Consider the following 22,980-nt stretch of genomic DNA (forward strand, 5'->3'; position numbering starts at 1 on the left):
TGGAGACGTGACTGGTCATCCAGCTCCCAATTTAATTGCGAAGTTGTAGAGAAATTTTAAAACGATTAAACGTGAGGGCCTTCAATTAGTGTTCGTTGACTCGGGGGAATTAAACACGGCAGAGCCCAGACTTTGCCCACCAGCTGATCTCACTACCTGCTAAGTATAGTCCTCCTTTCCCTTAATTGCGTACAGTTGCCTGATTCTCTCCTCCTTTCCATCTTATCTTCCCTCCATTTTAATTTTTGCACCAAGTGCTCGGGAACAGGTCTCACCACAACCCAGCCGGAGCCCGAGCCTGAGGTACCCGCGGCTCCCGCTTTCCGCCGGCTTCACAGCCTCGTGGGGGCCACTTCCGGTTTCCCGCCGGCCGCTCCCGCCCAGCCGCCTCCCTTGTGGTCCGCAGCCCCACCCGCCGCGGCCGCCCGTCACGTGACCGCGCGGCGTGCTCCGCCCCCCTGCCCGGCTCATGTGATCGCGCCTGGGGAGAAAAACGCCTGACCCCAGCCCCTGGCCTTCACGGCACAGCCATTTCTTCCTGCGGCTCGTCGGCTGCTGTCTCTTCAGCCACTTGCGCGTCCCTCCACACAGTCCCGGGGTCCCCCCCGGAGCCCTGTCCACCATGCGGCTCCTGCCTCTGGCCCCTGGTGGGCCCCGGCGGCGCGGCCCCCGCCACCTGCCCTCCTGCAGCCTGGCGCTGCTGCTGCTTCCGCTGGGCTGCTGCCTGGGGGTCTTCCCGGTGGCGGCGGGCTCTCGGAGGCCCAACGTGGTGCTGCTCCTCACCGACGACCAGGACGAAGTGCTCGGCGGCATGGTAACTCTTCTCTCTATTTCTGCCCCGCCCCTCCATCTCTCGGGCTGACGCCCTGGCGTCTCGTCCTCTCTTCCTGTCCCCACACGGACTCCCCGATCTGGCTGCCTTGACCCCGGGCAGCGTTGCTTTTACCAAGCCACGCCCTTTACGCATGTCCGAGGGGCGCCGGAGCCTAGTTCCTCTTGTTTCTTCGCTGCTCTTCAGGATTGACACACGTACACTCACCACACAGCTTCTAGTCTGGACCTTACTGCTGTGGAGTTTGCGTTCCTATCTCAAGATAAACAGGTGGACGCCAGTTAGGGATGGGTTAACCTAATACGGAGCAGGTGCTGGCTAAGAACAGGCCAGCCGTGGTTGTCAAGCCCCTTCTGTGAGGACCTAGGCCACCTCTGCCTTTGTCCTTGGTACAATGTTTGTGGCTGATACATAGACAGTAAGTGCTGAAATGAACTAATCTGGTAGGTAGGTTGTCGAACTATTCAGGCTGTGCTTTGCCTCAAAAGAATCAAGAAAATCCAGTTGGGGGGGGTGGCCAAATGTCTCACTTGGTTAGAGTGAGCTCTCAACAATAAGGTTGCCTGTTCAATTCCCGCATGGGATGGTGGGCTGTGCCCCCTGCAACTGAAGCTAAAAAAACAGCTGGACTTGGAGCTGAGCTGCACCCTCCACAACTAGATTGAAGGACCATGACTTGGAGCTGATGGGCCCTACAGAAACACACTGTTCCCCACTATTCCCCAATAAAATTTTAAAAAAGAAAAAGAAAACCCAATTAGCTTAATTGAACACCTGGCGGATGCATTCGATACTATCGTTCCATTTTATATCAAGTAGGTGTTGTCATGAGACTTCGTTCTTTCCCAGAGTTAATCGTATCTTAGAGTTTTGAAATGTATGACCCTCAGGAACATCAGTCAACCCCCTTATTCATGGAGGTCGAGAAAGTGGCTTACCCAGGGCACATGAATAGTTGAGGCAATCAGGACAAAATCCGGACTGGTGCTTTGATCTTGGGTATGATAATTGCTTTTTTTTGTTTTTTTAAGAGCAAGTGTTTTGTTGCTTTCTTCCTTTCAGTTCTCTTTTTGCTTTCAGCTACATGCTGAGATTATGAAAACACTTCAGGCAAGCGGCTCCTAATTTATACTGTGTGGTCACTAACGCCCTATCTCAGCGTCCTTTATCCTGCTGATTTCGACCCGTAAGTGAGTTGTGAAGTCAGTTTAGTGAGTAGCTACCAGCATGTTCACTTTCCTGTGGAATAGACTAGAATAGAAAATGTCTGTGTGGTACATGTGGTAAAGGTAAGCATATACACACGTACATATTTCTGGGGTGTGAATTAAAATATATGTCTTACTCGGGGCTGTGTTCAGAATATGAGTCTTTTCTAGCTGATGTTTAAAATGCTTGTGTTTTGACTCCACACTTCCTGCCACATGTGCCTCATTGCCTTTTAGTTTCTACTCAGCCACATTGACATTGAAAAGTCTTGACTTCTTTGGCTTCCTGGATTTTACTTTTGTCTTTTCCACAATTCCAACAGCTACACTTCTTCACAAAACTCGTTTTTATAAAAAAGAAAATATCTTTTGTGTCCTTGAAAAGTATTTTATCCAGAAAAGCAAGCTCTATCAAAAATTAATAACTGTTTAGTGACACAAGCGTAATTAAAAGGTAAAGCTTTCACATCTCTGTTGAAAACAGAATTCATCACTTAAATATAAGGTGTGGTGTTCAGAATTCAGTTTCTTCAGTTCTTGGAGACCACAGGTGTGGTCTGTGTATACGTGTTTGAGGTCTCTTCCCCTTAGCATGTTAATCCTATTTGCTTCTTAGACCATAACATTCTTTTTTATAGTTGTTTTTTCTAGACAGAGAGCTCAAATTGAATGGAGGGAACATGTCAGATTCAGTGCTCCCAACTCTCTTGTAGCCTTTTTGAGAATATTCTATGACTAGTTGTCAGATGATTTGAAAGGGGAATGCTAAGACAATAACTGTATTTGAGATTCTACTTGGAACCAGAGTGTGAGGTGTTTTATACATGTGCTTCCGTTATCACAAGAGTCCTCTGCTCTAGGTATTGTCCTTGTCTTAAATAAGAGGAAAGTAAAAATTTAGAGGGCTTTAAATACTTGGCCAAGGTTCAGCGAGCTAATGAGGGGCAAAGACTGGTGTCTTATGGTCTCAGAACCCCGTGCTCTTTTTCTCCCATTCGAGAAGACTGATCATACTGACTTACCAGATGTCATTCCACATACCCACCTGAGCATAGTTACTTATACCATAGATCAGACGTCTCCAGGTGACATTCGGGGGCACCAGTGGGGTCATGGAATTCCTTAATTTACATGTAATGCTTTGCATATGTTATCTTCATTTTTGTGGAAAGAGGGAGGTCTCTGACCCCCACCCCCAAAACATGATTAATTGCTGCCGTAGTTGGCAAAATAAGCAGTAGTCAATTCCCCAGACTAACTCAGGTGAAAGGATTATAGCATTTGTATGATTGTGGTTTAATGTGGAATCTTTCATCTTTGAAATAGTCTTTTATGTTTTTAGTCTTTAGCATTTCAGTATATTTGTTGCAGATATCATCTGTGATATTCCGTTTTTCATTTTATTTGCCCATGGCACTGTTCCTATCTATTTCTTTTTTTGTTTTTTTGTTTGTTTGTTTGTTTTTTGTTTGTTTGTTTTTCCTATCTATATCTTGATTTTACTTGAATGTCATTATGGTGTGATGGACAGACACACTGTTCTTCACAGAAGCACAGGTTGCTCTTTTTAAAATCATTCACTCTAGAAAAAGTGACATTTGGTCAACATTTTAGGGAAGTGAGGGAAGAAACCATACTGAAATGTAGGGGAAGAATAAATACATCATGTCTTTACTGTGTTTAAAGCAAAATGATTTTCCATTGTTAAAAGAAAAGTTAACTATAGAATTATCAGAATTGTCAAAGCTAGCTATACATGAGATCCAGGAAAGTATAATAAATGATTCCTTAGGATTTTTATGGAAGGAATTTTGCTTTGAATAGTAATGTATTTACCCCTATGTAAGTATAAGACTGGCTGCTTCTTAAATTATGTTGTGTGCCCTTAACCTCGCCAGCCACCATTTTTGCTTAGGTCTTAAGGATCCATGTTAGCATGCAGATTAGTGTGGACACACGTACACATTTTCAGTACAGTGTGGTTTCTTGTTTGGGACTTGTTTAATTAAGCACAGATTATGGTTATCACTTGTACTATTAGCAGTCTACAGATTATGGTTCTTAATATAAATTTCTTACACTGAAAATCTAGCTTCCTGTGCAGTCCTGCGTCATCCTCTGGTTTCCGCCTAACCCTCTGACCTTGTCTTATCTGACTCTCCTCTTTACTTACTGCACTGCTTCTGCCGCACTGGCGGCCTTTCTGCCCCTCACACATGCCTCTTCCCTTCTCTGGCAGCCCTTGTACTTGTTATTCACTCAGCCTGTAAGCATCTTCTGCTGGACCTTTGCATGGCTGACTCCTCATCATGTGACTCTCAGTACTGAAGTGACCTCCTGAAAGAGACCATTCCTGACCACCCGTTTAAAGTCGTTTCCCCCTTTTCTTCCACCATATTGTCCTGGTTTATTCCATTTGTAGCGATTCTCACTGCTCAAAATGATTGTATTTTTCCTGTTAGTTGTTTAAGTCTAAAGAGTACAAGGATCATCGTGTCAAAGATCTTCTTTTGTCCACCACTGCCTAGATCAGTGTGTGGCACAAATTAAGTGTTTAACAAATGTGTTATAATTACAAGTATAGTCTTCTGGAAATCAGGTACTCTTCAGTAGTTTGGCATATTTACCCGGCCATTTGAAGATTAAGTCTCATAATCAACTCACAGTGGTCCTTTCCCTCACTTCCCCTCCCTGTCTTCTCTGTAACTCAGATTCTTCAAGCAATGTTTTATTCAGCCCACTGTTCTTTACCTGTGGGTAGCACCCAGTGATGTTTTGTGGGAGGTCATGGCTGGTCATGTTGCTTCTGAAGCAAAGACCTTATGTATCTCTAGCATTTCCTGGGAACCTATTACGGACCTACTCATGAAATTTATCAAAGCTCTTCGTAAGTTAGAATTCTTGTCCTTTTGTGCTTATGGGTTCCTTAGGTTTTCTGTGATCTAAATAAAACAATGGGGAAAAGTCATCTAAACTACTGAAAATGAGGCTCTTGTTAATATAAATACCGTGTTTCCCCGAAAATAAGACCTAGCCAGACAGTCAGCTCTAATGCGTCTTTTGGAGCAAAAATTAATATAAGACCTGGTATTTATATTTTATTATACCCGGTATTATATTATACCCGGTCTTGTAGTAAAATAAGACCGGGTCTTTTATTTTGCTCCAAAAGACGCATTAGAGCTGATTGTCCAGCTAGGTCTTATTTTCAGGAAACACAGTGTATATTTGGATTATCTTTAAGGAATTATTATACAACAAAATACACTTAACGCTGCATTCAGTGTGGTCTTAGATTTCACAGGTACTTGATAACCATCACAAACACTCAATACAACTAAAATGAGCCTCTTCAATGGTTCTTTCTTGCTGTCTGGAATCTGAATAAAGATTATTAATGTTCCTTTTACTTGTATGTAAATGAACATCTTCCTGCTTTTGTCCTCACTCTAGGATTTGATATTAATTGTTCTCTATATTTGTCATGGTCTTGGATTTTAAACAAAGGAGAAAAAGCGAGGATATAACCAAGTCATTTCTGACTAGTCTTTTGCTTGACAGGGTTGTATGTACAGCTGTTTGCCACCTGGTTCAAGTCCTTAGCTGAGGTGATTTGTCTAGTGCAGAGGGCTGTGAACTGATAGTGGGAAAGTATGTATCTGGGCTCTACCACTGAATGTCTGATATTTGAGTCAGTCTCTTTTTCATGATAAAGGTCAGCCCCTTTTGTATGATTTCCCACATCCTGCTTCTAGAGATGAATTAATGGAGGTAGTTCTTTCTGCCTTATCTCATAAGCTGGCGATAAATGAGAAAGTGGCACAAAATTTCACTAGATTGAAATCAGCATTGCTAGAACAATGCCATCAGCTGTGAACTTTACCTTCCTGCAAACATTATGATTCCTTGAACTTTTGCACAGGAGAGAACTGACTAGCAAAACCTGTTTGCTTCATCTCCAGAATCACTTTCTTGGCTGTTTCTTAGTGTCAGATGGAGCTGATCAGTTGGGAATAAAAGGTTGAGATAAGACGCAAAAACCATGGCTTTTGGTCTGTGTGTTATATAGTGTATTGGAAGAGATTGTTTAACAGGTAATTACTTACTTTGCAGACACCGCTGAAGAAAACCAAGGCTCTCATCGGAGAGATGGGGATGACTTTCTCCAGCGCTGTAAGTTTTGAAGCTAATATAATTTTGTCAGACTTCAAATGTGTTTATGTTCTAAGAAGAAACACTCTCTTTGGGGTAGTTGAGTGTTATTGTGTGGAGGTTTTTTTCCCTAGTTAAACGCCTGATCTGAAGGAAGGTCTTTATTTAATGTGATATAAATTCTATTAATTGAAATATTACTCCGTATCAATTGAAGATTAACTGCAGGTATTTTCTAAGCCAGTCTGATCTACAACTCAGAACAAGAGAATTTTATTTCAAACCTGACTCTTTGAGGTTTGCAAATGGATTGTAAGAACCAAATAACATTCATGCTGTGTAAACTGTTCCATGGTGAAAGCTTGCAGGCCACTTTACAAAGCCCCACTGACCCTCATAACCAAACCTGACAAAGATAATAGCAACGGAACAAAACTAACAATAACTGTATATATGTGTGTGTATATGTATATGCGTATACAGAGGGTGCCAAAAAAATGTATACACATTTTAAAAAAAGGAAAAACTATTAAAATTGTAATACTATATACCGATAGCAAAAAATGAATGCAAGTCATGTGTACATTTTATTTGGCACCCCCAGTGTGTATATATATATATATATGAAGCAAATATATATATAAACATAGATGCAAAGACTCAAAATACTAACAAATCCAAGAACCATGCACATACTCAAGTCAGTGATAGCCTAGCTTAATATGAGGAAATCACTCAACAGCAGCATAGTATTATGCTTAGGAGCACTGACTGAAGCTGGATCGCCTAGTTTTGAGTGCTCTCTGCCTCTTTTCTAGCTGTGTGACCTTGGGCAAGTTATTAACCTTTCTGGCCCTTCTTTTCCACATTTGTCAGTGGGTCTACTAAAACCTATCTCAGGGTTTTGGTGAGGTTAAGCGAATTGATACATGTAAAGCAAGCACTTATTATCAGTGCCCTACTTACAGTAAGTACAGTCATCCCTTGGTATCTGTGAGGGATTGGTTCCAGGACCACCTCCATCCCCGCAGATACCAAGTCCATGGACACTCAAGTCTCTGAATAAAATGGCACAATATTTGCATGTAACCTATGCACATCCTCCTGTATACTTTAAATCATCTCCAGGTTACTTATAATACGTAATATAATATAAATGCTATGCAAGCAGTTGTTACACTGTATTGTTTAGGAAATAATGACAAGAAAAAAAGTTTGTACATGTTCACTACAGATGCAACCATATCATAGACCTAACTCCGTAGTTCACATTAGCCACAATGTAACTTTTTTTCCAAATATTTTCAATTTATGGTTGTTAATCTATGGATATGGAACCCACAGATAACAGAGGGCCGACTGTGCTACATAATGGTGGTTACGTTGTCCACTAACATGGTATCAGTAGTTGAAAGAAAGATAATTATAGAAGCAGCCAGATGGCTCAGTTGGTTAGAGCGTGAGCTCTGAACAACAGGGTTGCTGGTTCAGTTCCCGCATTGGATGGTGGGCTGCACCCCCTGCAACTAAAGATTGAAAATAGTGACTGGACTTGGAGCTGAGCTGCGCCCTCCACAACTAGACTGAAGGACAACTTGGAGCTGATGGGCCCTGGAGAAACACACTGTTCCCCAATAAAATTTAAAAAACAGAAAGAAAGATAATTATATATTCATCTCAATAGAGGCTTGAAAGTCCTCTGAAATTGCATCCTTTCCTGGCAGTTTATTACCGTGTTTCCCTGAAAATAAGACATAGCTGGACCATCAGCTCTAATGCATCTTTTGGAGCAAAAATTAATATAAGACCCGGTCTTATTTTAATATAAGACTGGGTATTGTATATTATACTATACTATATTATAATAGTAATATAATATAACCGAGTCTTATATTAGTTTTTGCTCCAAAAGACTCATTAGAGCTGATGGTCCGGCTAGGTCTTATTTTTGGGGAAACGTAAACTGTTGGAAGAATACAGCCTAATAATGAAGACTTCAAACAAATAGCACACCTTATAGTTAAGGTGAAAGACTTGAGTCACTGCTGTTAGGGACGAGACAAGGGCATAATACTTCTCAATGTTCTCAACTGTCTAGTTGTTGGCATAAGTCATAGGAAATTAAGAGGTAAAACTATTGGAAAAAGACAAAAGTATTTCTACTTGTTTGGATTTTCTACCTAGAAAACATAGGAGAGTTTTTGAAAAAAATTTGAATAGAATTTAGTAAGGTAGAAATGAAAAAATAAAACTTGCTGCCATATAACCAGTTAGAGAAATATGGAGGGAGAAAAGATCCCATTCGTATAGCGAGAAAATACAGACTAAGAATAGCTGGTGTGGCCAGTAATGGTTATTTAAGACCTATGTAAATAAAGTTACAGAACTTAGTGATATAATAAAAATACTTAATATGGAGATATGCACATCATTTTCTGTGGGAAGACACAAGATTATAAAAGGTGTCATCAGCACCCCAGTAAGATTTTTTTATCCCTAATTAAGTGATTCCAGAGTTTTCTGGAATAATAAATAGGTTAAAAAAATTCAGGAAGAAATTGCTCTACTGGATACTAAACTGTAACATGGAGATACAATAAACAGTGTGGTATTGGCCAAAAAATAGTTCAGGAAACAAAAAAGAGAAAGAATTAAAAGAATTGCCAATGTAAAAATTATAAAAGTCAAACATCTAACAAAATTAAAGGGCAAACATAAAAAATGGGAATTATTTGTAACATGACTGCATCCTTCCTTAACTCAAATTTTATGTAACAAGAGGCCAACAGCCCAGGAGGAAAAAATGGGCAAAGCACATGAACAAACCACTCACTCACATAAACACAGTTGGTCGGTATGCTTATGGAGAAGGTTCATCATCACCAGTATTTAAAAATGTCAACTCCAATTTGAAAGGTCAAAAAAATGCTCAGTATTTATAAGGGATAATATGTAATTTTCTCAAGGGTGTGCTCAACTGAGCATTCCTTCCTTGGTGGTGCAGGTATAAACTAGTCCTACCCTTCTGTAAAGTGACGTAGCGATGTGTATTAAGGGTTATACAAATACTGTTGGGTAGAATGGGGTAAATCTATTGACGACAGTAGCTAATGGAAACATAATTAGAGTAGAAAAAAAAAATCTGTGTCCCATGTAGAAGGTGATATAGGAAATGTATAAAGTCACAGATCAGTCTGAAAATGACCCTCTACTTCTCAGCTACATTACATTCAAGTAGTAGTCTAGCTTTGGGTAAGACCTGGCTCCCACCACCCTGTGCTCCTTGCATGTAAATATTTCTTTGACAGGTGAGATTGGAGTAACTGTTATGTTATCCTGCAGAAAAAAACCAGCTGAAAAAGAAATCTGTTCTCTTGGTTTGTTTTATCTGCTCTACTATCTCCACTATGGGAGTTAAAACACTTCAGAAGTGTGTTGTGTGTTAAGAAAAGCTATTCCATGGGAAACTAGAAATTTGAAGTTAAGAGTATCGAGCAGCTTTCTTTACTCTCGTTAGAAATGATGAGAAATCCATCTTTCTTGTGTAAGTTGGTCCTTTTTGCTTCTGTTTCCTTTGTAGTATGTGCCAAGCGCTCTTTGCTGCCCCAGCCGAGCCAGCATCCTGACAGGGAAGTACCCACATAATCATCACGTCGTTAACAACACCTTAGAGGGAAACTGCAGTAGTAAGTCTTGGCAGAAGATCCAAGAACCAAACACTTTCCCAGCAATCCTCAGATCAATGTGTGGTTATCAAACCTTTTTTGCAGGGAAATACTTAAATGAGGTATGTTGAATAGTCTAATTATTCCTTAAAAAAAAAAAAAAAATAACAGCTTTTAAAATGTGAATTAATATAATTCACGTTAATTGTTTTTTAGTTAGTATCCATGAAGCCATGGTAAAGGGTTTTTGGTATGTGTTTTCTCCTAATCTGCCTGTTAAATAAGAACTTACTTACATAAACGTATTTACATGATTCGGGTACTGTAGTTATTCTTTTAAATGGTCTTGGGAGTATTTATTTAAAAATTATCTTAGGACTGCTGCTGTCTGATGCATCTTCCCCTTTTCCTCAAGAATTCTGCTTGTCATGCGACTGTCATGGTATCTTTGTTTCCATTTCCCCTTTATTGGGATCAGAGTGAAGAATTTTTTCCTCTTCATATCGTTCCTGAATTATAACAAGTAATGCTTAACCCATTTTCTAATCTGAAAAGTGGGAACAAAATGTGGAGAGATGAGTGATAACGAGAAAGCACCCAGAGCACTGGCCATTCAGGCAGTTACAGCGTGTGGCCGAGTGGCTGGGGTGCGAGCCTTCATGGAGAGATAGCTCACTGTGACCTGCTGTGGCCAGATTTCCTGGCCTCACGTTAACCACCTTGGCCTTAGCTCTTAGTCAGATTTCGGTCTTAAAGGAAATAGCCTATTTGAGGGTGTTTGGGGTTATCTCTCATAGTAAAACTGGGGATGCAGGACAAAGAGAAGATGTGCATTTTCTTATACTTTATCTGTGGCTGCTAGAGAGCTTAATTCCTCTGATCTGAAATTTCTTTTTCTCTTCTCCCTCTCTCCACAATAATTAGGGGAATTTACAATCTTGTGGGTTCAAATGAGTTCATTTGAAAAGAAGCATAAGAAATAAGTGGATACTAGGTTACTGAGTTAAGACTATGGGTCATAAAAAGAACTGGTACTATTTTGCATATTAAAGATCATCTAACGTGTATACAAAATTAGGAGAAATTCTTTAAACTACCAAGATTTAGTTCTCAGGGATTAAATTGTGCCTTAAATACTCAGTATTAAACCTTGTCGAGATAAAATGGGATGATGCTGTGGTCTCTTCACTTACTCATCTCATCAGGTAATTTGAGCTCCAAGAGTAGATTTTTTCAGCAGGACAACTGAAGTTATAGGCTGAAAGCTCATAGTTGGATTGTTTTCGCTATTGTTACCACAAGTCGGTTGGACAATTCAGTCTATGCCATCAGTAGCTCAGCAAATGAGCCCGGTGGGTGAAGGCATGTGGACTTGAAAGGGCCAGAAGGAAACAGTTTAGGCTTTGCAGACCATATGTCTTTGCCGTGACCATTCGACTCTGCCATTGTAGCATGAAAGCAGCCATAGCCATGACATAAACAAACTGATGAGGTGGCTGTATTCCAATAAAACTTTATCATTCCAGAAATTTCAATTTTATGTGACTGTCACATGTCACAAAATAGTCTTCCTTTGATTGGTGTTTATGTTTTTGTAATGGTTGGAAAAAAGTTCTTAGCTTGCTGGCCATACAAAACAGTTGGCTGGCTAGATTTGGCCCACTGGCCATAGTTTGCCAACTCCTGCTTCAGAAGTTTCTAAGATTATAGTGTTCTTTACTTTTTGCTGGTTTATGTGTTGAGAAAAAGTGAGCACCTTCCATGTTTCACAGACTGATCTAAAAAGATCCTGAAAGTCTCCTGTTTCTTTGTGGTCCGGTCGTGTTGAAGGACTTCTGACGCTCTGCGTGTCTTGCTTTTCAGTATGGAGCGCCAGACGCAGGAGGACTGGAGCACATTCCCCTGGGGTGGAGTTACTGGTACGCCTTGGTGAGTGATGGTTGGCGTCGGTGACAGGTATACATGGTCTTGCAGAAGCAGCATATGTTTACGTTCTCATTTAGCTCTGACACTGACATAGCTTGTTTGCTTTTAAGATTGGTTGTTTGTCTCTGTCTCCTTCAAGGGTCTTTTGGTTTGTGAGTCACTCTGTTGGGGGATGTTTTTCCTGCATTACACAAGGTTTAGCAACATTTTTCTATTCTACCCAGTCCACTTCTGTTTTTTGTGTGTGTGTTTTTTTAAACAAGGGGGACATATTATTGAAACTGTGTTAATAGTTAATAAAACCCTTGTCAAAAATCTAATTCAATATTGACTTGAGTAATTACCGTTCTTACCTCTATTTAAACAGAGTATAGGTTAGCCTAATATGGTTTCTGACTTTCATTTTCTGTGCTGACCTTGTAACAGATTTTACTTTCCTCTCTTTAATAGGAAAAGAATTCTAAATACTATAATTATACCCTGTCTATCAATGGGAAGGCACGGAAACATGGTGAAAACTACAGTGTGGATTACCTGACAGATGTTTTGGTGAGTTACTGAAGCTCTGTCCTTGCAGGTTTGGCTCACATTGGATTAAAGACTCTGCCCAGGAAACCTTTAGTTGTATTTGTTCGTGTTGGGTAATGTGAGTGAATAATAACTTGACCTAACTGACAAAGAATATTTCCAACTGATTAAAAACTCCTGAGAGTATTTTTCTTTGTAGATAAGCCAGGCTCAGATCTAATGTGTTTGAAATTCCAGCAACAAATCCATTTCCAAAGACTAATCTCTAAGACTATGGATATTATTTTGAAGAGGTTTTACTTTGTAAGTGTTCCTACTCTTGACCCCAGTTTTACTCACAAGCTACAAGAGGGCAGCTTCATTATGGGGGAGGAGGCACAGGGATGTGGGAGTTCCGCAGGCATTGTGTATATGAAACATACATATATATACGTTTATATATAAAACTACTGAAATTAGGTCAATTTGGGACTTCCCTTTTTGTCTAAGGTGTTTCTAATGACAGCCCTCCTTAGAGCATTTATTCACCCAGTGTTTCAGCACTCATTACAGCAGGTGTGCAGCAGTAAATGAAGCAACGTCTTTGATTCTGTGGGAGGTAACTTTTTAGTGGCTGGTTTTATTTACACATATGTGTGTATGTACCTACACATTCATTTGTTGTCTTATTAGATGGTGATCAATTAGAGAAATGAGGCAGGCTGGGGGTTTATTTAGGTAACATTTAAGCAAACTCCTGAAAGAGGTGCGAGTTAGCTGTACAGATCGGGGGAAAGAGTGCCACAGACAGAGGGAACGGAAGGTGTGAGGGCACTGAGACAGGAGTGTCCTGGCATGTTGGAGAAGCCACAGGTTTCTGACAAGGCTAAAGGAAATTGGTGGGCAGGTTGGTGACAGGAAATGGATACAGTCAGTATCTTTCATATATCTTCAATAACTGAAGATATAAATCAACTAAAACAGTGTTCATTTTGGCAGCACATATACTAAATCAACTAGAACAGTTAAAAACATAACATGTGTCTGCTTATCTGCAGATTCTATTTTCAGATAGTATCTGCAGACAAGCAAATGAAAGATGTAAATCCACATAAATTAAAGCCCTGGTGTGATTTATTTAGATTTAGTGTTACTGATTTAGCTTAGCCTCTTTAGCTGGCATAACTTATGATACCTACTCTACGTATTTTTGTACGGTTAAGGTAACTGAATCCATCTTTCCTGTTATGAATTAGATTGACTCTTTTTATATCTTTAAAGCATCGAATGTATGTACTCTAAGTTGCATTAATGTAAGTTAATAATAACATGGCCAAGTTACTATTTCTTTCCTATGGGAGGCATAACACTTTTTAGATCGTGTAAAATCATCACAATCTTATTTGCCTTCTTAAGATGGTGTGCTTTTCAATTTTTTTTTATCACAAGTATTGCCTAAAAGCTAAGTATTTGTCCCAACAACACGTTTGCAAATGACTATGACATAGATTGTGTGCTAAGATTGGTTAAAAGCTAATGTGACCCTGTACCTTCTGTTCACCAGAAAACATGTACTATCAAGTCCTCAACTATTGGGTAGGGTAGGAGATGACAAATCTTTGTATGTGTCAGGCCAATGTCTCCTTGGACTTCCTGGATTACAAGTCCAACTCTGAACCGTTCTTCATGATGATCTCCACTCCAGCGCCCCATTCACCTTGGATAGCTGCACCTCAGTACCAGAAGACCTTCCAGAACACCTTTGCACCGAGGAACAAGAACTTCAACATCCATGGAACGGTAGCTTCCCTAATGCTTGAATTAAGCCATACTCGATATAGTGAACTGTGCAATATTCTTGTCAGGGAGCCTTTGAGCCATGTGGTTGGTTTTCCTTCCAGATCTTTTAAAGGTAATTACACCTGTCTCGGGTACTATAAATGATATAAACTTGCTTCAGAAGTACAGATAAGGTTCCTACCACATAGCCAGTGAGCAGCTGGAGAGTCCACAGGGCATGTTAAAGAGATGCCATCTTTCTTGACTACAGGCTCTCCTGATAACCTCTCTGCTGCCTCACCTCTGCCTGGCGGTGCCTGACACATGTCCCCTGGGCCTGAACTGGGCCTGCAGCAGCCGCCTCTGGTTGGCTTCAGGCCTAAGAAGGCCTGAGGCATAGGAAGAGGGGTGATGCAGTGTGAGATGATTGGGAAAGGAAGTTGAATGGAGAAATGAGGACATATAATTAAGGGCCACAACCTAAATATTTGCCTCACATGCCAGTTACTTTTCCTTCCCTTCTCACAGGGGGTTGGCAGTTCACTGGTCCAAATGCAGAAGGCCTCTACTGCCTCAGGCCTGTTACCCAGAAATCTTAATTGCTTATGAGGTGGTGGAAAGAACGAATTTTGGAGTTAGACTCAGCACTACCACTTTGTAGCTAAGTGTCTCAACCATGAGCAAGATGGTAACTCCAATTTTTCTACATAAAGTGGAGATCCTAATCCCCCATGCAACTGCTGTATGAATTAAAGTACATAGAAACATCTAGCATGTTGCCTGGAATGTTGTAAGCATGTGCTTGTTAAGCATGATTTTAAAGCTGAGTGAACTGAGTTTTAAACTAGAGGGCCATCTCAAATTGTGTGCCTCGAGACAGTGATAGAAGTTCTGATGAACCAAGTGACCTTACAAACTTTAGGTTAAGTAAGTCACTGTGCTACAGGATTTCTCAGAATTATTCATGTTCTAGCATGAATTTCCAGTAGGAGGATATGCTATATAGCATTTCTCAAACATACTAACTAAAGAACACTTTAAGGGTCAGAGTTTGGGAGATAGCAGCTTAGGGTTTTAAGAATAGAGAAGGAGAAAATTACTGGTGCATGGAAATTTTTTTTTTTTTTAACTGTGACTTTTTTATTTAAATGAGAAGAACCCTCCAGATTTGGACTTGAAGTTTTAGGAAACTGCTATGAGATTTTTTTCCCACGGTTTAGGATGATATCTTGGGGAAGAAAATAGAGGGCAATAAAATGTTATTAGGCAAAACTTATAGGAAGGTAAAGTTAATATTTACTCTTTTGTAGTTTGGGTAGTAGACACAAAGCATAGACTCAAGAGTTATAAATTTAATCTCCTTTTACTCAGTAGCGTCCCAGTATTTTTCACTAAATCTAATGCTTATTAATGCTGCTGACAAAGGAGCCCAGGCCTTTTGCCATTAGGGAGGTGGTAGGAAGAATCTAAAGAACGAGTGATAACCTACCGGAAGTTTTTTGGGGAAACACGGGAGGGAAATAGGGAGGAGGGAAAGTCTGAAGTTGCTTAAACAAGTTCCAGTTAGTTTCCTTTTTACTAAAGTATTAAATGATCCTTTTCATTATTTATTCTGGTAGTTTATTTGACTTGAGTGACTTGGTGGTAACGTTTTTTTTCTTTTCAATTTTAGAACAAGCACTGGTTAATTAGGCAAGCCAAGACCCCAATGACAAATTCTTCAATACAGTTTTTAGATAATGCATTTAGGAAAAGGTAAGAGCTGCTACTTTCTCAGTTTGGGTGGTCTTTGAGGACCTTCCACGTCAGCCTATGAACAGGGAACTGTACCAGGTAGTTATTCTTGAGACAAAATTGGAGGGTAGCAAGTTGATGGGAGAGACTTTCATGGTGGGTCTGCTGCCTCAGGAGTAGACAGATTGCTTGACTTTCAGGTGTATGAAGCGGATTGGACCCCAGGACTAATTAAACAATCCATTTGTATGACTTGTTAAAACATTGCAAACTGGAGCCATTTGATTAAAAATAAATTTCCTATATCTAAAGAAAAGGTGGCTTTGTTGGAGATTGTACTCCCCATATGTGCATACGACTCAAAGGCTTAGACTAGAGCAAAATGTTTACCTCTGCTGATTGGATTTTTCAAGAAATTCTTTTAAGACCGTTTTTAAAAATCCATTCCTTTCTCTTAAGGTGTATATAGTTTAGACCAAGTGTTGACAAACTTTTTCTGTAAAAGGCCAGATAGTAAATAATTGCAGGTTTGCAGACCACATGGTCTGTTGCAGCTGCTCAGCTCTGCTATTGGAACGCAACAGCAGCTCTAGGCAATACGTGAATGAATGAGCATGGCTCTGTTCCAGTAAAGCTTTATGTGTATGTAAAAACAGACAGTGAGTTGTCATTTAATGGGTACAGAGTTTCAGATTTGCAAAAGTTCTGCACATCTCTTTCACTATGTGAATATACTTAATACTACTGATCTGTGCGCTTAAAAATTAAGATGGTAAATTTTCTGTTACGTGTTTTTTTTACCACAATTTAGAAACAAAAAAACAGGCAGTAAGGAAGCTTTAGCCCATGGCTATAGTTTGCTGCTCCCTAGATTAGACCATTAAACACTGTTGTGGCACAAGTCTATCTGAATTAATCTGTATTAATCAGTACTGAATTGACAACTTTCCCTTCCAATTGTCTCTACTCTCATCACAGTGATAATAAGTAATAAAGCTAACTGGTTATAAAAAGCCTTATTTATTTTTTGGATATAGTTAAATTTGGAATGAGCTATGTTCTAAATTTTTCTAATCTGTCTGTTTGCAGTGAGGGGTCTGAGGAAAGTAAATTTGGGATTTGAGCTTTTGGGGAGAGTGGTTTTGAGGTTTTGCAGGTTTTCCTCCACTGTTGTCTCTGAGGTCCCATTGCCACCCTCTGTTCACATCCAGGTGGCAAACTCTACTCTCAGTTGATGACCTTGTGGAGAAACTGGTCAAGAGATTGGAGTTCAATGGGGAGCTCAACAACACTTACATCTTTTATACCTCAGACAATGGCTATCACACAGGTAAGGGGCACTGTCGGTTAGGTGTTCCTGTGACCTTGATGAGGTGCTTTTCCTTTTTCACCCAACCAGTAGCATTGGCAGGGAGCTCTAGTCCTTTTATAGCAGAGGAGAGGTCAGGGGAAGGTCCTTGCCCTAAGGAACCCTCTGTTTGGAAGGCCAACTCATGACCACATGGAGAGACCACGTTTTATTATTTGCTACATCACATGCTAAATTACATGGTATTGTAGGAGTCAGGAATAGGGAGTGAGCTTGATGGGTCGGAGGCAGGATTTATGAAGCAGGTAAGAAATTGAACTAGATTTCAAGGACAAGTAGACCATAGATAATAGGGGAAGCCCTTTTATACAGGAAGACCAAAAGTAGGTTGTCTTGGGCAAAAAAACTCTTTTCTTGTGAAATTGTGGTTTTTTGTTTTTTTTTATGTGTATGTGGGATGGGGGGGTGTCCTTTTATTTTTTGTGGTTTTCAAACTGCAGTATGAGTCAGCCCCATGTCCTTGACTTTCATCCTTCCTACTTAAACCTTCTGTAGTTATAATCCAGTGTTTTCTTCAGTCCCCACCTATAAGTTTCATAAACTTCAATGGAACTAACCTTAGGCTTGCTGACATCAGAGCAGATTGAATGGGCATTTAATGTATTTTCGTGAATATTTTAAGGCACTCAAGGTAGAGACTAGTAAAACAGACTCCATTATCCAGCTTCGATTTTTCAGCTGCATGTGGCTGGTCTTTTGAATTTTTCCTACCTCCCCATGATTTGTTTTGTTTTTTAGCAAGAATGTTTTGAAGAAACTCCAGACATTGTGATTCCACACATCCATACTTGATTGGGCATCTTCACTAGCTTATTTTGTATGGTGATCTAGACAACATCCACACACGGCCTTAGTTTTTATGGGTCCTAAAGTTGTCATTTGCCATTGATTTATTGGGGAAAAAAATGGTCTTTGTCCTTTAGAATATCCACATTCTGGATTTGGCTAATTGCTGCCTTATGATGTCTTAACGTGTTTATTTATACTCAGCATTGCCTATAGGTTGGTGGTTAGGTCTAGAGTCGTAATAGAAATGTATATTTTCAGCAAGAATGCTTTTGTGGTGATGCTGCTGTGTACCTCGTATTGCATCACTTCATGGGGTCGGGTCGCCTCACTTTAGGGGTGCTGGTGTTGATTGATGGTTCATGTGGTATTAGCCTGAGCCCATCCTGTGAACCTTATGTGGCTAAAGGTTCCATTGGTGATTGTTGCTTAAAAATCCATTACTCCCTCAGAAATTGCAAAATGTTGACTTCATAACGCTGTCTTTCCTTTTGCATTAATTAGCTGGAATTCCTTAGAGAAGAACTTCCCCTCATCAACTTTTTGGTTATCTTAAAATGCAGTTTATTTGGGAAAGGCTGGATAAATATTTTTGTCCCTTTATTTAGCAGTTTTTAGAATAACCTCATTCAATTATGATCAGATTGAAGAGCATACATAAATTATACATTTGTATTTCAGTACTGTGTCTCATTCTTTTTGCTGAATTTGTGCTTAGACCAGGGAGTCCACCTACGCATTTATTTAAAGAAGATGAACCCATTGTTTCCTGCCTTGTTAGTAATAAGACACTTAACACATTTTTAAGCTTCCTGTTAAAACACCATAATTAGTAGGAAAAAGTTGTTTTGTTTTTACTGTTGATTAAATGAATGAGTGTGAGTGACAATTCCGTCTTGGTATGCATTTTGTTTCCAGGACAGTTTTCTTTGCCAATAGACAAAAGGCAGCTGTATGAGTTTGATATCAAAGTTCCACTGCTGGTTCGAGGGCCCGGGATCAAACCAAATCAGACAAGCAAGGTAGGTGCCTGACGAGATGATACTGTTTGTAGGTAGCACTGGCCTGGGAAGGCTGTTCCTCCCGAGAGGAGGCTGATTACCTTTCTCCTATAGGATGAAGGCTGATTGGCATAAGATCGTGTAAGTAATTTATAAGCTTTGGAAACAGTGACTTTTAAAAATCCCTGGCTACCCATTATTAGCTGTACCCCTTCTTCTGTGTGTGTGTATCATATAAACATGAATAGCTTTCGTTTGTCTTTATTTTAAATTATAGTTGACATATAATATGTGTTAGTTTCAGATGTGCAACATGGTGATTAGCCATTTGTGTACCTTATGAAGTGATCACCACAATACATAGTACATAGTTACGGTCTTACTGACTATATTCCTTGCTGTACTTTGTATCCTGGTGACCAAGTTTGCAAGTGGCAGTTTGTATTTCTTAATCCCCTTCACCGTGTTTGCCCCTCCCTTTACCACCCTCCCATCTGGCAACCATCAGTTGGTTCTCCGTATTTATGAGTTTGTTACTGCTTTGGTTTTTTTGTTCGTTTATTTTGTTTTTTAGATTCCATATATAACTGAAATCATACAATATTTATCTTTATTTCACTTAGCCTAATGCCCTGTAGGTCCATCCATGTTGTTGCAAATGGCAAGAGTTCTTTTTTTTTTATGGCTGAGTAATATTCCATTGTATATATGTACCACCTCTTCTTTATTCATGTATCAGTGGACACTTAGGTTGCTTCCATATCTAGGCTATGATAAATAATGCTGCAGTAAATATACAGGTGCATATATCTTTCTGAATTAGTGTTTTGGATTTCTTTGGTTAAATACCCAGAAGTGGGATTCCTGGGTCATATGGTAGCTCTATTTTTAATTTTTTGAGGAACCTCCATATTGTTTTCCATAGTGGCTACACCAGTTTACGATCTCACCAGCAGTGTATGAAGGTTCCCTTTTCTCCACATCCTCGCTAACACTTGTTTGTTGATTTACTGGTAATAGCCTTTCTAACAGATATGAAGTGATATGTCACTGTAGTTTTAATTTGTAATTTGTATGTCCCTGAGGATTAGTTATGTTGAGCATCTTTACATGCGTCTGTTACTCATCTGTATGTCCTCTTTGGAGAAATGTCTATTCAGGTCCTCTGCCCTTTTTAAATTGGATTGTTTGTTTTTTTGATGTTGAGTTCTGTGAGTTCTTTATATATTTTGGATGTTAACCCTTTATCAGTTATATCATTTGCAAGTATTTTTTTCCCACTCAGAAGGTTGCCTTTTTGTTTTGTTGGTGGTTTCCTTCACTGTGTGGAAAAGCTTTTTAGTTTGGTGTAGTCCCATTTGTTTATTTTTTGCTTTTGTTGCCATTTGCCTAGGACACATATCCAAAAAGATAAAGCTAAAATCAGTGTCAAAGAGTTTATTATGTTCTCTTGAGGAGTTTTATGGTTTCAGATCTTAGATACAAGATTTCAATCCATTTTGAGTTTATTTTTTTATATGGTGTAAGAAAATGGTCTAGTTTTGCATGTATCTGTTCAGTTTTTCCAGCATCACTTACTGAAGAAACTGTCTTTACCTCTTTGTATAGTCTTGCCTCCATTGTCATACACTAATTGGCCATATGAGTGTGGGTTTATTTCTGGGCCCTCTATTCTGTTCCATTGATCTATATGTCTGTATTTGTGCCAGTGCCAAACTGTTTTGATTACAATAACCTTGTAGTATAGTTCGATATCAGGTAGCATGACACCTCCAACTCTATTCTTTCTCCAGATTGCTTTGGCTATTCGGGGTCTTTTGTGGTTCCTTGCAAATTTTAGGATTATTTGTTCTAGTTCAGTGAAAAATGCCATTGGTATTTTGATAGGGATTGCACTGAATCTGTAGATTGCTTTGGGTGATACGGACATTGTAATGATACTTTCAATCCATGAGAATGGTATATCCTTCCATTTATTTATGTCATCTTTAATTTCTTTCATCGATGTCTTACAGTTTTCAGAGTACAAGTCTTTTACCTCTGTGGTCAAATTTATTCCTAGATATTTTATTCTTTGTGATACAATTGTAAATGAGATTGTTTTCTTAATTTCTCTTTCTGATAGTTCATTGTTAGTGTATAAAAACACAACAGATTTCTGAATATTAATTTTGTATCCTGCAACTTTACTGAATTAATTCATTAGTTCTAATAGTTTTTTGGTGGAATCTTTAGAGTTTTCTATATATAGTATCATGTCATCAACAAATAGTGATAGTTTTACTACTTCCTTTTCAATTTGGATGCCTTTTATTTCTTGTTTGATTGCTGCTAGGACTTCAATGCCATCTTGAAAAAAAAGTTGTGAGTGGGTATCCTTGTCTTGTTTCTGATCTTAGAGAAAAAGCTTTCAGCTTTTCGTCATTGAGTATGATATTCACTGTGGGTTAGTTTAATTTTGGGGTTTAATGTTTACTTTGTTTAAATTTCTGCCATTCACTTATGTTCTTTTACAGTACTCTTGATGGAATTCTGTTAAAATTCTCTCAGAAAGGTTAAATGGCCTTCATAGTTGCCTTTGAGTGTTCTTTTTCTCTTTTTTTTTTTCTCTTAATACCTACATTCCTAAAGTCAATCCACTACAAATTCAATACCCTCTAAACGGGCTTCTCCCTACAAAGGAGATGGGCGAGTTTGGAAGACCATTGAATCGTAAAAGCAGTTTATTGATCTTGGTGCTGGAAGCTGATTGAGGAGACTGTCGGCAGCTGTGTGCATTTCTGAGGCTCAGGGCTGCTAGGGCCACTTCTACCCAGTGAGGAAGGAGGCTGAGTGAGAACTGTGTGTGTCAGCCAGGTATCAGTGGGACAAACTGGCCCTTTTTTAATCAAGTTAACAGTGACATCTAAATGTTAAAATTAGAAACTTCACTTTCTGTAAGCAATCTTAAGTGAAGCCTGGTTCCTAGGAACCCATTCCAACAATAACTAATGTTTATTGAATGCTTTGTATGTGACAACTGCTAAATGTATTACCTGTATCAACTCAGTTAACCTTCACAGCTTTATGAGCTGTAGATACTATTAGCTCCATTTTACATGTGAGGAAACAGGTATAGAATGAAGTACAGAAATTAAATGTTTTGCCCAAGATCATGTAGCTGAAAAGTATCAGAGCCCTGTATTTGAACTTGGTCAGTCTGGCTCCAGAGTCTATACACTTAACCATTACACTGTAGCTCAAACAACGGGTATTCATTAAATATACTTGCTCCGGCACAATATGCCAGGAGACTTGGCTACATAGCAGTGAGCATTCTGGGGAAGATCAGTTCTTAGCCCGCTGTGTCAGGGAGAGCCAGATACTTTCGCTACAATTGTCAGTGAAAGCCTCAGGCATTTGAGCAGAGACCTGGGTGTTAAGAATTTAGTCATAGAGATCTGTGGGCGGGTGTTCTGAGCAGAACAGTAAATGTGACGGCACAAACGTGAGAATGAACTTGGCTTATTCAAGGGATGGAAGGTGGCATTTGTACCGAACTACCTTCATTTCCTAAGTGAGACATCTGTCTCACCTCCTGGCCTGTCTGTGACTGACTGTTCCTTCTGTGTGGAATGCTATCTGATGGCCCTTTCAGCAGGCGACGTTAATTGTCCTTTCGGGTTTCGGCTTCGAGGTCACCTCTGGGAAGTCCCTTCAGACCCCTCCGCCACACGAGGCGGGGTGCCCGTCCCATGTTCCCTGTTTGCCTCAAACTGATCACTCCCTGCTGAGTTTGTCTGTTTTGCTGTAGGAGCTCCGAGAAGAGAGGTGCTGTCTAAACTTAGAATACCCGGCCCTGAACATGCACTGGGGGACAGCCACAGTTGAATGGATATTACCAAGGTCACATAGTTACGTGGCAGAAACAGGACTGAAAATGAATTGTGTGTGTTCTCAGAATCCGTGACTTTTTTACACTGCTGTGCTGACAGATGTAGTCTGAGAAGTATGAAATACCCTGGCTTTCATCTAGCTCAAA

At 39.7% G+C, this 22,980-nt stretch overlaps 1 protein-coding gene across 1 annotated transcript in view; it reads left to right on the forward strand.

The window, feature by feature from the left end:
• The first annotated feature begins 460 nt into the window (after positions 1-460).
• Positions 461-22,980, forward strand: part of GNS (glucosamine (N-acetyl)-6-sulfatase) — a 39,541-nt gene continuing 17,021 nt past the window's right edge. The window contains exons 1-9 of the mRNA XM_019732446.2: positions 461-814; positions 6,154-6,213; positions 9,773-9,979; positions 11,721-11,786; positions 12,234-12,332; positions 13,923-14,090; positions 15,742-15,824; positions 17,015-17,133; positions 18,877-18,980. Of these exons, the coding sequence (XP_019588005.2) occupies positions 623-814; positions 6,154-6,213; positions 9,773-9,979; positions 11,721-11,786; positions 12,234-12,332; positions 13,923-14,090; positions 15,742-15,824; positions 17,015-17,133; positions 18,877-18,980 (1,098 nt within the window). The 5' untranslated portion in view covers positions 461-622. The remainder of the gene's footprint in view (positions 815-6,153; positions 6,214-9,772; positions 9,980-11,720; positions 11,787-12,233; positions 12,333-13,922; positions 14,091-15,741; positions 15,825-17,014; positions 17,134-18,876; positions 18,981-22,980) is intronic.

The sequence above is a fragment of the Rhinolophus sinicus genome, linkage group LG02 (genome assembly GCF_036562045.2).
Source record: "Rhinolophus sinicus isolate RSC01 linkage group LG02, ASM3656204v1, whole genome shotgun sequence".
Taxonomy (NCBI): Eukaryota; Metazoa; Chordata; class Mammalia; order Chiroptera; family Rhinolophidae; genus Rhinolophus; species Rhinolophus sinicus.